Source organism: Buteo buteo, chromosome 27 (genome assembly GCF_964188355.1).
Source record: "Buteo buteo chromosome 27, bButBut1.hap1.1, whole genome shotgun sequence".
NCBI classification, from domain to species: Eukaryota; Metazoa; Chordata; class Aves; order Accipitriformes; family Accipitridae; genus Buteo; species Buteo buteo.
In genome coordinates this window covers 11,183,830-11,200,852 of record NC_134197.1, presented here as the reverse complement: position 1 = coordinate 11,200,852, position 17,023 = coordinate 11,183,830, and the positions used below count along the sequence as shown (strand labels likewise).

Here is a 17,023-nt window from a genome sequence, read left to right as displayed (position 1 = left end):
TATTTGTGTGTGTGTGTATACACAGTGTTTTGAGAGGAAAAGCAGTTACTAGTTCAGAGACCGAAGAGTCCGTAACACATTTTTATTTAGAGCATTTAAAGAATGCTACAGCTACCAGTGTTGTGCTTTAATATAGACCTAGCCCACACAGAGAGGATGAAGACACCCAGAAATCTTGCTCTAACACCCTGCGCCTCTGCTCCAGCCGATGCCCGGTTGTTTCCCGAGGTCGAAGTCTGGTTTAGGGCGGATACTCGGCCCTCTTTAACAGCCAGTAAGTTGTCTGGATTTTTTTTTTTCCTCCTCTCCCCTCTAAGTTGCCGTACTGCCGTTTTCAGTTGAAAAACCCGCCTCTAACGGTCGGCCGTCGGCCTCGGTGTCGCGACCCGGCTGTGGTGAGGGGCCTCGCGCGGCCCCGGCCCGCTCTGGCGGTAACTGCCCGCGCCGCCACCTGCCGCGTCAGGGGGGCTTGCCTGTGAATGAACTTAAAGCCTGGCCCCTCCGTCGTGTCGTGATGGTGAAGTCGGGAATTCCTGCTTCCCCAGGCCGTGTCGAGCTCCAACGCTGACGCCGGTTTACGCGGTTACCGACGCTGCCCGTCGAGACCCCGCCGCCTGTAAGCGCCGGCTGTCGGTGCCGGTACCGGCCAAGCGCCATCGTTACCCCCAGGTGTCAGCGTTAAGACCCAAGCGGTGGCGCCGGGAGAGCTTTCCGCCGCTGCCGCCCGGCTTCAGCCCCGCCGCCTACCGGGCAGGCAAGCGCCCGTTTCGCGCCGCTGCTCGCCTCTGCCTCGGTCCGCCCGCACCACCGACGGCAGGGACAGAGCAGCTCCGGCCCTTCCAGCCGCTCCTCTCTATGGTGCGAGGGGAGGAGCGCTCCCCGTTTCCGGCGGGGCGAGCGCTCTTTCCGCCCGGGTGCGGCATGTGGCGGCGCGGGCAGGCAGCGCGCGAGGGGCGCGGCGCGCGGCGACGCCTGCCCCGCTAGCGGGGCGCGCGCTGCCGCCACCGCAAGGCAAGGGCGGGGCAGCGCCGGGGGGGGCTGGCGCCCCAGTCCCGGGGCTGGGGGCGGGCGGGGCGCCCCAGTCCCGGAGCCGGGGACGGGGATGGGGAAGCGACTGCTGCCCGTCCACTGAGGAGAGGGGCGCGTCGGCCGGTGGGGCCCCCCCGGCTGGGCCGGGCTCCTGAGGGAGGGCGGGCGGGGCGAGACCCGACCCGACCCGACGCGACCCCCGGGTGCTCACGCGGCTTCGCCTTCCCTCAGGCGCGGGGCCGTGACCATGCTGGGAGGGGACGAGTTCATCAGCTCCCCGCCCAGGAAGACGGTGCGGTTCGGGGGGACTCTGACGGACATCTTGCTGAAGTACGACAAGGTGACTGCGGCTCTCCTCGGGGGGGGCTGCGTGCGTTGCCGGTGCACTAGTTCCGGGGGTGTAATTCGGTGCGAAGGCTCGTTTCGGCTTGCACGGGGCCGTGGCTGAAGGCTTAGGAGAAAAAGGCGAAGGCGGCCGAGTGCTGTAGGCTCGTGCCAGGCGGTGTTGCTGTGCGAGTGGAGAGGGTTCCCCTGTGAGTCAGCCCGAGTGACGTCCTGGATGGATGTGCAGCCTGGCTTACGCCAAAGGGTGCAAAGCGATCGCAGCTGCGTCTACAGGGAGAGGAGCTGAGAATGGCCCAGCGGCTTCAGTTGTCTTTCAGGGACGGTGCACTGTTACTGCTGCTTCAGCCTTCCTTGAGCTCTCTCGCTTACTTGCGTGCTTAACGTTACTGTTCGGCAATATTGGGTCGTTCAGATGCGTTGATGAAATTCGTATTTTTTGCTGGAAAAAATATGAGAGTTACTTATTTTTCTTTCCCCTGCTAGGGTGAGACCACGGATTTTGAGTTGTTAAAGCATCAGCTGTCAGATCCAGACATAAAGGTAAGAGTTTTGGTAGTAAGGTGTCTGGTAATTTAAAGTTCAGCTGTATGAGTGTAATCATCAGACAAGTCATGCTGGTGCTTACCCAAATCCTTTCCTTTAAACATTTAGCCACGTTTAACAGCTTTTTGCTTTGTGGAAACTATCAGAATGAATGAAGGCAGTTGTCTGTTCATACATGTGTATCTTTTATGTGCAGGATCTTGATAAACCATGTCTCATGCTTACTGACTCATTGCTCTAGAGTGAGAAACTTTTTGCTTTGTGACAGGGTCTTTCTTTGTTCCATATATCATCTTTCTAGGTCACTGATGGTTGTTTTTACAGATAGTTCTGAAGATCAGACCATGGTTTCTGACTTCCACAGCCTTTAAGCTGCATGAATTTTTACCTTCTCCTGTTCTCACTAAAAATTGTTTAATTAGGTAGTAAGATACATATGCATTTAGTAGTTAACATACAGAAGTATTGTTTCATAGCTCTTCTGTATAGCTGCGAGTACCCACTACATTTGTTGTCTGTGGCTTGTTTTTTTTTTTTTCTTTCTCCTCTTAATTAAACCACAAAACTGTGAGAAGGATGCTGCAGGAAGCATAATGCTGTATGGAGTTCCTTTTCTCTTTAAAGAGGACGTTTTGTAAAATACTTTTGTTTTAGCAGGCCTTTTGGAGTGTACAGGCAAAATCAGTGTAAAATTTTCTGTGTAGATTTGCTGCTGTTTCAGTATCTCTCTTATTTCAAGACTTGAATGTCCCTTCTGCTTAAACTAGAGCAAAAAGAAAAGAAAATAAAGATTGAACGGCATTTCTTTTAAATATGTTATGTGTTAAGTGAGGTTTGCGTGCCTTGCTCGGTCTGTAACTTAAGGCTTCCAGACAGGCTGTTGGTGTAGGAGTTGGTATGCATTTATTCTTGCATTCAGGAGGACACAAACTTAAAGAAATTCCTTGCATGTTAATATGAAAATAATTTCTATTTACAATCTTAATCTTTGACTTTTAAGGATTTTGTTATTTTCTAGTAATAGATAACTATTCCAATAAACAGTGTTACCTATTTTTTCTGCTTATTTTAAGGATGCCCAGATCATTAATTGGCTGCATGAATTTCGAGCTTCTGTTGCTTATTTGACCAAAGAACTTGAACAACTGGTCAGCATTTTGCTGGTAAATATCTGTGTGTTACTTGGGAGGATTAAGAGTTTAGTACTCAAAACATGTTTCTTTGACATCTTGGTCTTTGCTCACTTTCAGAAGCTGCCATGGTTGAGAAGAAGCCGAGAGGTGGTGGAAGAATATCTGGGTTTTCTTGGCAATCTGGTGTCAGCACAAACGGTCCATCTTAGGCCGTGCCTCCGGATGATTGTATCACATTTTGTCCCCCGTAAGCCACTTTTCTCTTAATCTTTTTTGTTTGCTTATCAGAGTGTCTCTCCTAGATAAATTCTGTATAAATACAATGCGTGACACGATTAATTATTGGGTTGGGTTTTTTTTCCTGTTGATTACTTCTTAACTTGAATAGCTGAACTGTGATACAGATAGTTTTCTGTACCTAGATTTTAGAAGACATTCTGGTGGCTAATCCAGACCCCATTTAGGAAGATGTCTTGGAAAGAGGTGAACTGTATAATGTTGTTATTACTTAAAAAACAAAAGCTGCAGTGAGGATCATATTAGATGTTCTCAAGAACCCCTGGTTGTGTGAATGAAACAGTCTTTTTGATGAGCTTCTGCTTATTTTAGAGAGTCTTGTGGATAATTTTGATGCTTTAGTCCTGATGAAGGCTGTTGTCTAGTGTGTTTGATTTGGCACTGAAACTGTTACCTGTAAGATCTGTACAATTTTGATATAATAATCTCACTTTTTGCTAGCTCGAATAACTATCAGAGAAGATGATGTGGATATTTCAGATTCTGATGATGATGATGAAAGTGAGTATAAAGGAAGCATGGCTTATATGTGCTGCTGTAATACCTTTACTAAAGAAGTATACAGTGCATGTTGCTCCTTTTTTACAAAATTAATTTAGCTCAGTTAATGTAAAACATTAAGAAACAGTACATCCTTAAATTCTCAAGTCAAAAGACTTTCTTGTACTGGAATCAATGGTGTGGTGACCCACTCCTTGTTACTTTCAAAATATTCCTGTTGGTGCAGTATCTGTAAGAATAAGACTGAATGCACAGGAGAACATTCCTAGTCCTAGATTGTTTCAAAGCCAAAGAAAAGTTAGGAGTTGTTTGTTTTTATTTTATTTACTTCAATAGAACTAGGTAGTTTGGGGGATTCTTGAGTCTTTTTTTGTTGTCTGCCTGTGGTAAGCTCAAATTTATAACAAAAATTATGCATAATTAGCGTGTTTATTGATAAGGCAAACAGATAGCTAAATGTCTTTCAAGAATTTCATGTTTTCTTATCTTGAATGCTGGAATAAATGTCAGTTCTTCTTGTGATGACCCCACTACTCTTCTGCTGTTCACTTGTGGCACTGTTTGGATAAAAAAAGCCTAATTAGGTGTTTGTTTGACTCTTGTGAAAATGAGGCATAATCTTTCAATAGCTTTTTATCTAGTTACAGACCTGGATTTAACTTATCTTCTAAATATTTCTGTATTGTGAGATAAATTTTGGATTTCCAAGTTTAGTGTTCAGTCTGAGAGCATACAACAACAATATCTGGCCTTGGGGCTGGCAGTATGTTCAGAGTTATATTAATTGGGATACCATGAATTTTATTTGCAATTATTTTTCACACTCATTTTGGCAGTTCAACTTAAAAAAAAAACCAGCAAAACAAAAACAACATCACTGCCCCCCTCCCCCCCAAAAAATTAAAAAATTGGCAAATGTAATTTCCTTGGAAACCTTTAAAATGTTTAGTTGATATGAACTAGTTTTGCTGGGTCCTGATTTAGTTTTCTGTAACCAAATGCATAAGAGTACTTTTTTCTTTCTCTAGACCTTTCTGAAAACTTTAATACATGCCATAGAGCATTGCAAACTGTTGCAAGATATGTTCCTTCGTAAGTATATAATCCTGTGGTTTTGTATGCTCTTTTCTTGCAGATTTAAAGCTTGTGAACTGTTGATTATTTTTTTTTTTCACTTTAATTAGAAGTATAATATTTAGTTTCATTGCATGATTTTTCCTAATATTCACTAACTGGTGGAATGCTGTATCCAATCATTATGAAATTTCCGTAGACATCAGCAGCTGAAAATCCTGTTAATGGAAATGGCAAATAGGGAAAGTCGTATTTATAGTAACGTATTTGAAGTGGCTTTTAACAAGTCCACAGTGAAAGTTTGCTGCTTATTATCTGTTCGATGATGCTTGCAAAAAACATATTTTATACAATTACTTACCTTAAAATAAAGTTACTGTGAAATAAGCTTGTTCCAGTCTGTCTTCAGTGTGCTACAGCTTCGATATTTGCTTTCATGTTAATAACTTATAACTTTTGGGTTTGGTTTTGTTTGTTTTTTTGTTAAATTATAGGACACCACAATTTCTCATGCCAATACTTGTGGAAAACTTTCCTTTCATTAATAAATCAGAAAGAACTCTGGTAAGACCTGTGAATATTTTTGTTTATTTGTTCACTTGTTTTTTAATGTATAAATATACTCTATAATATGACAGCTGATTTGGTGGCATTGAATGCAGATTTTTGAGTGTATTGTTTAAGATTTTTTATTTTTTAATATATATATATATGGGTGTGTCTGTTTAGTATAAGGTTGTCCAAGCATACTTAAGTTCCTTGTGCATAAGCATTATGCTAGTCTTTAATGACATAACTGCATATCTTTTCCACAGGATTGCTTTCTTAATCAATGCACAAGATGGACCTCTTTGACGATGAATCTCAGGGTTGTATAGTAAGGAGACGGTAGGATACCTGTCTCATTTGTTGTCAAAACTGGAAAGTGTTTATCAGAAGAACAGGGGATTTGATAAGCAGACAGAAGGCAATGGACGTTATAGAAATCCATGTTGCCAGTAGTGTAGGGTATTAAGTTGTTTTATTACATCTCTGGTATAGTGCTCGTGTGTGGTGGAAGACAAGCTGGAAACTTTTGACAGGTTACAGCTTTTGTGTGATCTTTATAATTTACTTGTTCCAACTTGATATGGTGGCACTTTGTTTTACAGAAAGGCAGAGCCCTGCTCCACCAGCCAACTTCAGTTGGAGCGTGTTTCGAACTCATCAAGTACTGAAAAGCCCCTGAAGTTCTTTGTATACCTTGCTAGTTTTTTGATTATTTTTTTTTAATCCAAATAACTTTGGGCATTAGTTCCCTATCTGTAAAATGAGGGGGATAATAGCTTTTACATGGTGTTAGAAGAAGAGTATTTATTTATGTATTTAGCGGATCAGTGAGGAGCGAGTCGTGAAGAAATTTTGTAACTGTGTTTTCAGGGCAAGGTTCGAATGAAGTGTAATAAAAATATGGTCCATGCATTGTTGTTAAATTTTTCCAATTTATACATTCTCATTAAGGTAGCTCTATCCATTTCATGTACTGAGCGAGCCAGATAACCTGTGGAAAAATCGTATGTGCTCATGTAATTAAAGGTTGTGTTATAATGCATATTCACAAAGAGACTATGGTGTAGTTAAATGTGGCACTTTATCTAATTTTATGTATTGACTTAACAGTTTTGCTATATGAAAGTTGCAACATTGTCTTTTGTACATATGTGTGTGTGTGTACACATGGATGGGCACACACACAGAACTTGTCTGTTAACCTGTTTGAGCTGCAGTCAGAACAACTCTGAGGAGACTTACCTGTGGAATTTAAAATTGTTCTTGGTATATTATAATAACCTGAAATAAAGTTGTATTCAGTCTCACTTGAAACAGTTCTGTTAGAGCTGGTTCTAGATGTAGTGAGGAATATGCTTGTTGTTTTAATTTTCCTAGAGAAAGTTTAGACATAAACTCCTATGGAAACAAATAACTTTTCTTACAGAATATTTATACTCATTCTGTCTAGAGATAGTTGGAAAAATTTGTATGGAATTAGTGGATTAAGAAGTTAATGGTAACACAGCTTAACAATTGAAAGTTGATGTTTGGCTTATACATTAACTTATTCTAGATTGAATACAGCCTGTTTAAACACATTTCTGTCTCTTTAGATAAAAAATTAAGAAACTTGTTTTCTAAAAATCCTTGACAGAAATTAGACTTTCTGTTAACATTATTATAGATATCAATTAATTTTGTGTTATAGGAATGTTATGTTCATAACCTGCTACGAGTTACGGTGTACCTTCCAACTCTGAGGCTTCAAATTCTGGAGCTTATTATTGAAAAGCTGTTAAAGTTGGATGTAAGTTTGTTCTGTATCATCTTTTAAGGAAGCTTGGTGTTAAAATATAGAGTAGGAAGTTAAATATGCTTCAGTGTTAAGCTCAACAAAAAATATGTTGCAGTAGTACTCATGATCATAAGTGTAAAACCAACCAAATCTATACGCTATTCCTAGTCTTAAGATGTTTCCACACCTGAGGGTACCTGTATCGTGTACTGTTAAACCCTGGATGGAATCTCCCTGCCAGAATCAAAATGTTTCATGGTGATCAGTGCTAATGTGCAGAGAATATGCTTCTCTGTGTGTGGTTGATCTGTTTTGTCATCATTTTGAAAGAAAAGGAGTTACTATCTTAAAAAAGAGAGGAGTAGCATTGTAAATGATTAAGGCTTTTTATTTTGGAGAACCTCAGCATGTAACAGTCTGGGGAAAGCTTATATTCTGGAGGTAAAGTTTCAGGCATGTGTGGAGTGTGTGTTTGTGTGTTACATACATGTAATTCCCTTTTAAAATGTTTATTCAGTCAAGGACGAAACTAGTCTAGAAATTACTTGTGTTGCAATTTCTTAAATAAATAATAAAAAAGTTTTCATCTTATTATCATGGTCTTATAAAGTTTGATTTCTTGTTTGCAACTGTAGGTTAGTACTCCACAGCAAGATATTGAAGATGCTGAAGAAACTGCTAATAACTCTGATAGTGAGGAAAAATCTACAGAGGAGGGACTTTTTGACATGGTTGGCTAACTTGTTCTACTAAGAGGGGGTTTTTTTGTAGTAAAATTTTCACTTTTGAGGTGGCTATGAACGAAGACAGTGTAGGAATACATTATTGCTTTGTTGTTAACTGCACTGCAAACTGAGACAGTGTAGGAATACATTATTGCTTTGTCATTACTGCACTGCACACAGCTCTTGAAACCTGAACAGCTGCCAAGTGATTAATGTGTTCTCCAGGTGTTGACTTTATTCGTGTAAATACCCAGTGTGCATGCAGTGAATCAATTTCGTTATGTAAAAACACAAGCAGCTATACATAAAGCTAATTAAAGAATTCATGGTAGTTGGCTTAGTTTACAAAAATTTGCTTACACTAAGCTGTAATTAGATTCTGCTTTTTTAGAAAAAAAAATACAAAACCTTAGCATATCACTGAAAGAGAAATTTAGTTTCACTTTTCCTGTAAGTGCTGTCTTTATGATGTTGTGTGTATATATAGAAGCTGCATGACTGCCATTTTATCTACCAGGAGGAAGATGAAGAAAGAAAAGGAAACAAAGTTGTGTCTTCCAGTAGTGATAGAATGGCTCATCCACTTGCTGAGCGCCTTGATATTTTGATGACCATCCTGTTTTCCTATATTAAAGATGTTTGCCACGTGGATGGTAAGAACACTTGAACTATAACCAAATTTGTTGTTTTGCTAACAAGAAAGAAAAAAATAAGAGGAGTTCTTGCTTTCTGCTGCTGCAAGATAGTCTTCATCCTTTAGCGGCAGAATTCTGCCATCAGCAGGCTGTAGTCCACATGCCTGCCTCTGCCCAGTGTTATTGGCAGAGGATGCAAAGGTACATTTATGACTTTAGTCTTCAGTTGGAGAAATTCTGATTACATAAATATGACACTATCCAAACTGTGGCATTACAGGGTAAAAGAGTAAATGGTTTTGTTTTTTTCATTGTGCTACAAAACGTAGGGGATTAGAAATACTTTCTAATTAACCACAGTCTTTCATCATTTGCTCTACTGTATTGCTTTGAGTATAAAAATGATGGATCCTTTCAACATTAAAAGGACTGGAAGTAGATTAAAACAAGCAGCCATGTCATTCAATTGGAATTGCTACAGCAAGTCTTTGTGTTATAGGAAAAAAATGAAAGAAATGTCTTCCACTGGCATTTATTAAGGGTTTGAATTTCTTAGATTTATGTAATACAATTACAATAATCAATAATAATAATAATAAAAGGATTGGAATATACAAAACAAGTGATGCACAATGCAATTGCTCACCACCAGCCGACTGACGCCCAGTTAGTTCCTGAGCCGCAATCTCCCCAGGCCAACTCCCCCCTAGTTTATATACTGGGCAATACTGGGCATGACGTCACATGGTATGGAATACCCCTTTGGCCAGTTTGAGTCAGCTGTCCTGGCTGTGTCCCCTCCCAACTTCTTGCGCCCCTCCAGCCTTCTTGCTGGCTGGGCATGAGAAGCTGAAAAATCCTTGACTTGTTGCTAAGTAGTGTTTAGACTAACTGAAAACATCAGTGTGTTATCAACATTCTTCCATACTGAATCCAAAACATAACACCATACCAGCTACTAGAAAGAAAATTAACTCTATCCCAGCCGAAACCAGGACAATATTTAAAACAGAATATTTAGAAACCCATTTGCTGTACTTTCTTCACATAAGTCAGGTAAAGTATTAGTGTTTTCTTCTGGTTCTTCTGAATTAACACATATTGCAAAGTCTATTGCATGTCCACCAGTTTTATACATGTGTACGCACACACACAGACACTCTCCATATACACCACTGTAAAAAGCAGTAGAACTGAAGTCCTGGAAGGTCTTACTGTAAACGTTTTTTAGATGTTGGATAAGCCTAGAAGTCAGCTTGACAGTGTTTCTTTACATGTTTCTTACTGGTTTAGAGAGAGATAAATGCCACTTAGCAGCATGAGGGTAGGAAAAAAACCCACAACCTGTAATGGCTCATTTTGTTCTGTTTTCTTTTTCTGTTGTGTAGGCAAGCTTGATATCAACAACACAAAGGATTTGTATCGGGATCTGGTTTCTGTTTTTGACAAGCTCATTTTACCAACCCATGCTTCATGTCACGTACAGTATTTTATGTTTTACATCTGTAGCTTTAAATTGGTGAGTAGAAGCTGTTTTTAAAATGCAGTATCTTCTGTCAGTTCTGCATCCTTGTTTTGTCTTTTTTAGCAAAAAAATAGTTGTTTTTTGCTGTAATTCTAGACTGAAGATAGTATGTCAGGATTCATTGGTATCTTTGCTTTCTTTTCCTTCTCCGTTATTCCTTTCTTCAAGTTTTTCTTTATGTGGTTGCTCTTCCCATGTTGTTCATAAACTGCAAACAAATGGGATGTAAGCTACTGTGAAGGAACATGGTTAACAGACCTCTTTTACACAAATCAGTTGTACTCTTGAACCCGAGACACAGTGCTCCAGCAAGTTTCTTCAGCATCCCAAAACTATCTTAAAGATGCTGTCTGTGTTAGCTTTTCAATTTGAAAATCATGTCTACTGTTTGTTCCCTGCCCCCATTTTCCCATCTCTCAACATTGTTATGCCTCTTACCATATAAAAATATGAACATGCATACTTTTTGTGTAAGAGTAGCTAAAGATTCAGTTAAGCTAATGCCCTTTCTCTGATAGTGGTAAATAGTGAATGTGTGGAAAGAGTATCAGAATGGGGCAAGCGTGTTACGATGCTTTGCTAGAATACCCTCTGAGCCTCCAGCAGCAGTCCGGTAACTTCCTGAGCGAAAGTGATATTCTTTCATGGTAACAGCCCATGATGGATGAATTCACAGAGAAAGAATCTCATGATATTATGCTTTTTGTACTGATGTGAATTTTTGGTATCATGAACATCTGTGGCAAAAAGTTCCACGATGTAACCATTTAAAGTGAGGAATCACTTATTTCTCTAAATTCATCTTCCTGCTGTTTTCATTGGATGTCCCTGACTACTTTTGCTACAAGAGACAGTGAACAGTCACTTCACATTTACCTTCTTACCACTCTTGTTTTTAAACACTTCTCATGTATCTATTCCTGACTTTTTCCTAGACTTCTGGTTCCAGTTAGTTTTAACAACGAAGTATATAGAAAAAGACACAGAAAGAGTGCTCTTCCATCATGCATAGGAATAGTTATTTACTGCAGTTATAGGTAGATTTTTTTTTTTTAATGCTTTGGTTATGGAAATTATGGGACTTGAGTATTAGGAATCTATTACTTAAACAGTATCATCAGCATAACAACTCATGATTTCTATCTATCTTGTTTCCAGGGGTTGGCCGAGGCATTTTTAGACCATCTTTGGAAAAAACTGCATGATCCAAACAATCCTTCAGTGATCAGGCAGACTGCTGGGAGTTATATTGGCAGCTTCTTGGCAAGAGCTAAATTCATTCCAGTTGTGTAAGTTGTTTTGATATATGAGCAGAATCAAACAATTTATGATTTACTGAGGTTAAGTACAGAATTCAGAGAATGACACACAGTGTTAGTCTTCTATTCCCACTGCTTTGTTAGTAAGCCTAAATCAACAGTCTTGTTTGTCCTTTCTACAATACTGTTTCAGTATTGTCTTGAAGATTCCAGGAAAGTTTTGCATTTATGGGATACAGACTAGTGATTGCTGGGATTCATGACTTGCTGTTTAAGGCTTCACTTTCCAAGAAGTGCTGAGCACGGGTAGGTTATGTTGACTTCAGGCAGTAGTGGATGCCTGGTATATCTGTTGTTCAGAAGCAGATATTTTTAATGCTCTATGTTAGGAATTTTATGTAGACTCTGAGACAGGAAGTCACATGTTCTAGTATTCTGATACAGATGGATTAAAATACTTCAGCAAATGGGTGAAAATGTCATCTTTTGTACATATACATTCTGTATTTTTATGCTGTTCAGGGTGGGCTCAGTGACTTTGAACTTAATTTGATATCAGAATTACTTGTTGGACATGGGAGACATCCTCTCTCTGTACTACCTGTAGCTCAGGATTCTGATTGTTTACTGCACATTTCACATGCAACATGCGTTCATGGATTCATCTCTTCTGGCATCTTGTGCTTTCACTGATGGAGGTTTTCAGTGCTCATACATTGATTCATTTTATGCTGAGGTAAAGGAGAAAGCTCATAACAAAATCTCCTTTTTTACAATGAGATTTTCTTACTGATGTTTTTATAACCGCTGAGATCCTTGAATACTTGTTTAACATCTTTTCTACACCATTTCAGGTGCTATTTTCACACCTTTTTTTTTTTTTCCCCCCCTCCATTATAGTACAGTAAAAGCATGCCTGGATCTTCTGGTGAACTGGATGCATAAATACATTGATAATCAAGATACAGGGGCTAACGCTTACTGTGATGTAGCTCTCCATGGGCCATTTTATTCTACATGTCAGGCAGTGTTCTATACACTTATTTTCCGTCACAAGCAACTTTTGGATGGAAACTTAAGGAAAGGTGAGTATATTAGGTTTGAACGGTATTCGAATTCATTTGCAAATTTTACTGTAGATGTGTTTTGTAATGGTCAGTTCAGTCAAGTATCTGATGGCAAGTTTATGTTGTCCTCTACATAAAATGAGATGGCCTGTACACCTCTTGGGCTACGTCCCTAAATAATCTTTTCTTTCCCCCACTATTGAAAACAATGCTGATAACTTCTCAACACTCATACCTGGCCCCACTTGCTGAGCATGTTTGAATTCCAGCTATATAAAACTAGTGTGGGCTTCAGTTAATAATCTGTCTTGATGACTCTGTACCTCTGTCAGTCCCTGTAATGGGTCTGTAAACATAGTGTCTATGTTAGAAGGATCCCTTGGCTGTCGCAGGTTACTGTTACTTAGAGTAGCTTTTCTGCTGAACAAGCTGTGGGCTAGATCTCTACTGTAAAAGAGTGGCCTAGGATGTGCTTCTCTGGTTTTGTGCAGAGTACAGGCTGGTCAGATTGGAAATTCTTAGAAATAAAGTTCAGCATATATGATACATAACCTGTATTTGTCAATTGTTCTTATTTTCAAGGTCTGTCATATCTGCAGAGTTTAAATTTTGAGCGCATTGTCATGTGTCAGCTAAACCCCCTGAAGATTTGTATACCCTCTGTTGTGAACTTGTTTGCTGCCATTACCAGGTACCTACTCATTTATTTCAGGTTTCAGCTTGGTACAGATATTTGTGTGTGTATCTAAAAACAGCACAGTACTTCGAATGTGGGTTTTCTTAGGCACAATACTGAGTATTATCTAAGACAACTCATATAACACTGCCCATATTCTAGGTGGGATAAGTTTGTTTCTTATTCGGTTTCAGTGAAATCTTACAGTACTATGAAACTGATTGCTTTGTGTTGGAGCCACTATGATTCTACTTGGAGTGAAGTTCATAGGAGTGTAGAAGAAGAGAATATACTCCTTACCTTGTGACCATCTTGAACACTCCTAGTATCAGTTGGAAAATGGAAGATAGAAGTGATGTTTGTTAAAAAATAACTTTGTATTTTAATACCATTTGAAATTTTTGCTTTCAGTGTGCTAGAAATGCTTGTCTTTATTAATATATTATTATTTTCCTTTTTAAAGGAAATACCAGTTGGTGTTCTGCTACACAATTATTGAGAGGAACAATAGGCAGTTTATACCAGTTGTTCGGAGTGGCACTGGGGGTGACCTTGTGCAGACATGCACTAACCCACTGGACAGTTTCTTCCCCTTTGATCCGTACATGCTCAAAAGGTATAGTTTAAAAATAAACAACCTGTTTCTGCCTTGTAGAAAATAATGAACTAAAACTGTAAGAAACTGTCAGTGTTTCTACAGTTCACTTTCTTCCCTGATCTTTAGTACCTTTCATGTTGCATATTTTAACCAGAGATTGTCAAAGGTTTGAATTGAAATTTACCTCCACTGTGACATATAGTGATGAAGAAGAAACAGGACCCAGTTTCCTGGAAGGTCTAGTTAGTATGTTTGGTGACTTTTCTTTTGGTTTTCCTTGTTTTAAGCAGTCTTTAAAATATCATAATGTTAGCCTAATACATATTTTGTTGGAGCTGTGGTGGCGTTATGTCATTTTTTTTTGTTGTTGGTTTGAGTTTTTTTGCACCTTGAGTGTATTACTTCTTGATTGGAGACGTCAGCTTACTTAAAATATCTTGGGTTTTTAATGAATAGTGTATAATTTGCAGCTTTTCAAAATGTCTAGTGCTGTGGTGCTTTAATAACTGTAATGTTAGAGGGCAACAACATTCTGGCTTTTTTTTTTTTTTGTCTCAATAAAAAAAATGTCTCCGCAGAAGGGAGACATTTCTTAGAAGTAGAAATTATTAATATTAACAATTGTATTAATATTAATTTACATAAAAATAGACATATTGTGTAAATATGTAGTGTATTAATAGATAACATCAATAAAATTACTAAAAATAATCTTCAATAATTTGGAAGAAATTATGCTTATTTGCGAGCATAGTGTAGGTGTTAGAAATACCCAGCTAGGAGTTAGGAGACCTGGCTGTCACAACTCCTCAAGCAAGCGATTGTAATTTATACAAATTGGAGCAAAATGGAGTTATTTCTTCATGGGATTAATTGGGGATTATATAGGGATTAATTGAATAGTTTGTAAAACCCTACTGAGAGCTATCAAAATGCCAAGCATTTTTTATTGTGTTATTAAAATTAAATACATGTGACTTTCACTAAATACATTAACTCATACTGTGTTTTAATCCCTCCTTCAGATCAAAGAAGACCATTGATCCTCTTTATCAGTTTTGGGAAGAGCTGAGTGCTGAAGACCTTGAGAATCTGAAGAAACCCATTAAAAAGGTAATCTTTTCCGATCAAAATGCAGCTCAGCTTTTCCCAAATCTCTATCAGCTGCTTCTGTGGCAGGATTAATTATTTTTAGTTGATATAAGTACGCTAAACGTTTAGGGGAAACTGTGATTGAAATTTGGAAGCTTTAGGGATTGATCCATCTTTGCTTTGAGAACACTTTTCCCCTCTTCTGCAGAGGAGTTAGGTTGGCAGCACAGGACCACTGTGAACGCTTATGAACACTCTCAGGATATGGATATGCTGGGAAATCCACTGTGTAGATATGATTTAGTTCCCATATTTCATAATGAGAGTACATCTAATTCTCTTACCATTCCAACTAGTCATGACAATTGTTGTACAACCCAAATCCTGAATTATGACCTTCTAAAGCTCCTATGTAGTCTGTTTACCTTCTTGCAGAATGCCTATCCTATGTCAGATTTTTGAGTCCTTTGAACAGGGTGTTTTTCTTTCCTTCCTGTGATAACACGTAAAAAAATACTTTATGGTGGTGTAGCTTTGTTAACTGGTAACTTTATAAACTTTGCTATAGCGTTTTGATTAGCAGATTTGATTATTGCAACATTTCAGAATTTGATTTAGAAATACCTTTTTGGTCTCAGCATTCATTACTTCTGTCAAATCTTAACAGAGACCTGGAGAATCTTTCTGCTCTCACTGATCCTTTTAAATTTCTGCAGGGTACTTCTGAAGATGAAGATGATGACTTTTTGAAAGGAGAAACCCCTCAAAACGATGGTGTGGTTGGAATTGCTCCAAATTCTTATGAGTCAAATACCCGGAGCCCAGTGAGCAGCATTGGCTCCCCTCCAGACTGTTATGTGCCATACCCTCAATGACATGGAGAATGAGAAGTGAAAAGGTTGAAAATTGTGTGCAATTTTTTGCTCTGTAAAGAGACTTTAGCTCAACTTTCCGAACTGGCAAATGTTTAAGTAACTACATGTAACAAAAATTATTGTTTCTTAATCATCAGATTTCTATAGATATGTTATGATAAAGTCATATGTTGCTAGAAAAGCTTAGAGAATAAATAGGGTGATATTTTACAAATTTCACATTGAAATGGTTTTTATGACTTAGAAGGATTTTTTTATAGTTTTTCCTGACGCTTAAGGACTTTGTTTACTAATGTTTCTCTACAAGGTTTTATATATCAGGGGTGAAATTCTGGTCTGTCTTCCTACTGATTTGTGTGGGGACCAGAATTCCATTGTCAGTATTCAAACTGTACTCTGATGACTGTTTTTGAGTTAGTTTCAAAGTAATGGTATGATCCCACGATAGGGAAGCCATGAATCGAGTCTGACAGGGATTCTTTTGCACACATCTCTTAAGCTTTTCCTATAGGTAGAACAGTGTTTGGTAAAGGCACTTGATAGTGGGAAGTGTATTCAGATGATAAGCATTATTGCTCCTTGAATCTGTAGCTGACACACAACTTCCCCAGCTATGAAAGTTCAGACTTGTAAAAGTGACAATTGTTGGAAGTGTTGAAAATGATAGAGTAGCTAAATGTATGATTTGTAGATAGTTTTCTTTGGGGTGCTTGTGAAGCACTCTGAGACAGGTATTTATTTTCAGGATTTGAAGTTTATATGTGAATGCTGAAAATACAAAAAAAATCTTCCCTCATAGAAACGAAGTGATGGTGTCACTGCTGTCCTTGTTTTGTCCATGTGTCAGTGTAGTTTCTCTGCATAGGTTTCTTGTCTTTTCATGATTGCTGCTGGCTTTTAGATTTGAGTAAGAATATAAACAGTGGAAAAAATACATGTTATTTGTGTAACATTTAGTTGAAAATTTTATGCATTTGGGACTAAACTCTAATTGCCCTTCTTTAGAATCTGAACTTGAAGGCTTTCAAGACAACGTTTTTATTCAGAGCCAATAAAGATTGATGCAAACAGTGCAGTTCTTATACCTTTGAAAAAACACATCTCTCTATGTAACTAAGGATCCATCGGTGTGGTCTAGCTTCTCAAAGTTAGGTGGTTTGTTCTAACAGACTGCAAAAATTAGTTTTGGGGATGATACTGCAAAATGCATCAGTGGATCTGTTCATCAATGGATAAATTGAGACAGGTTTTGGTTTTAATTTTAGTCCTCTTTACTGTCAGTCCTGAGTAATAAACAATAAATTTCCATCTGAAATAACTGCA

At 38.8% G+C, this 17,023-nt stretch overlaps 1 protein-coding gene across 1 annotated transcript; it reads left to right on the top strand.

Moving 5' to 3' along the window:
• Nucleotides 1-862: 862 nt before the first annotated feature.
• On the top strand, nucleotides 863-17,023 carry RRN3 (RRN3 homolog, RNA polymerase I transcription factor). Its single transcript, XM_075058293.1, has 18 exons — nucleotides 863-1,011; nucleotides 1,261-1,369; nucleotides 1,858-1,914; nucleotides 2,991-3,080; nucleotides 3,168-3,297; nucleotides 3,789-3,848; nucleotides 4,877-4,940; nucleotides 5,417-5,486; nucleotides 7,162-7,260; nucleotides 7,884-7,979; nucleotides 8,491-8,626; nucleotides 9,997-10,127; nucleotides 11,292-11,422; nucleotides 12,293-12,477; nucleotides 13,042-13,150; nucleotides 13,599-13,751; nucleotides 14,759-14,846; nucleotides 15,542-17,023. Exons 2-18 carry the CDS (start codon nucleotides 1,277-1,279, stop codon nucleotides 15,698-15,700), a joined length of 1,851 nt encoding a protein of 616 aa, XP_074914394.1. The 5' UTR covers nucleotides 863-1,011; nucleotides 1,261-1,276; the 3' UTR covers nucleotides 15,701-17,023.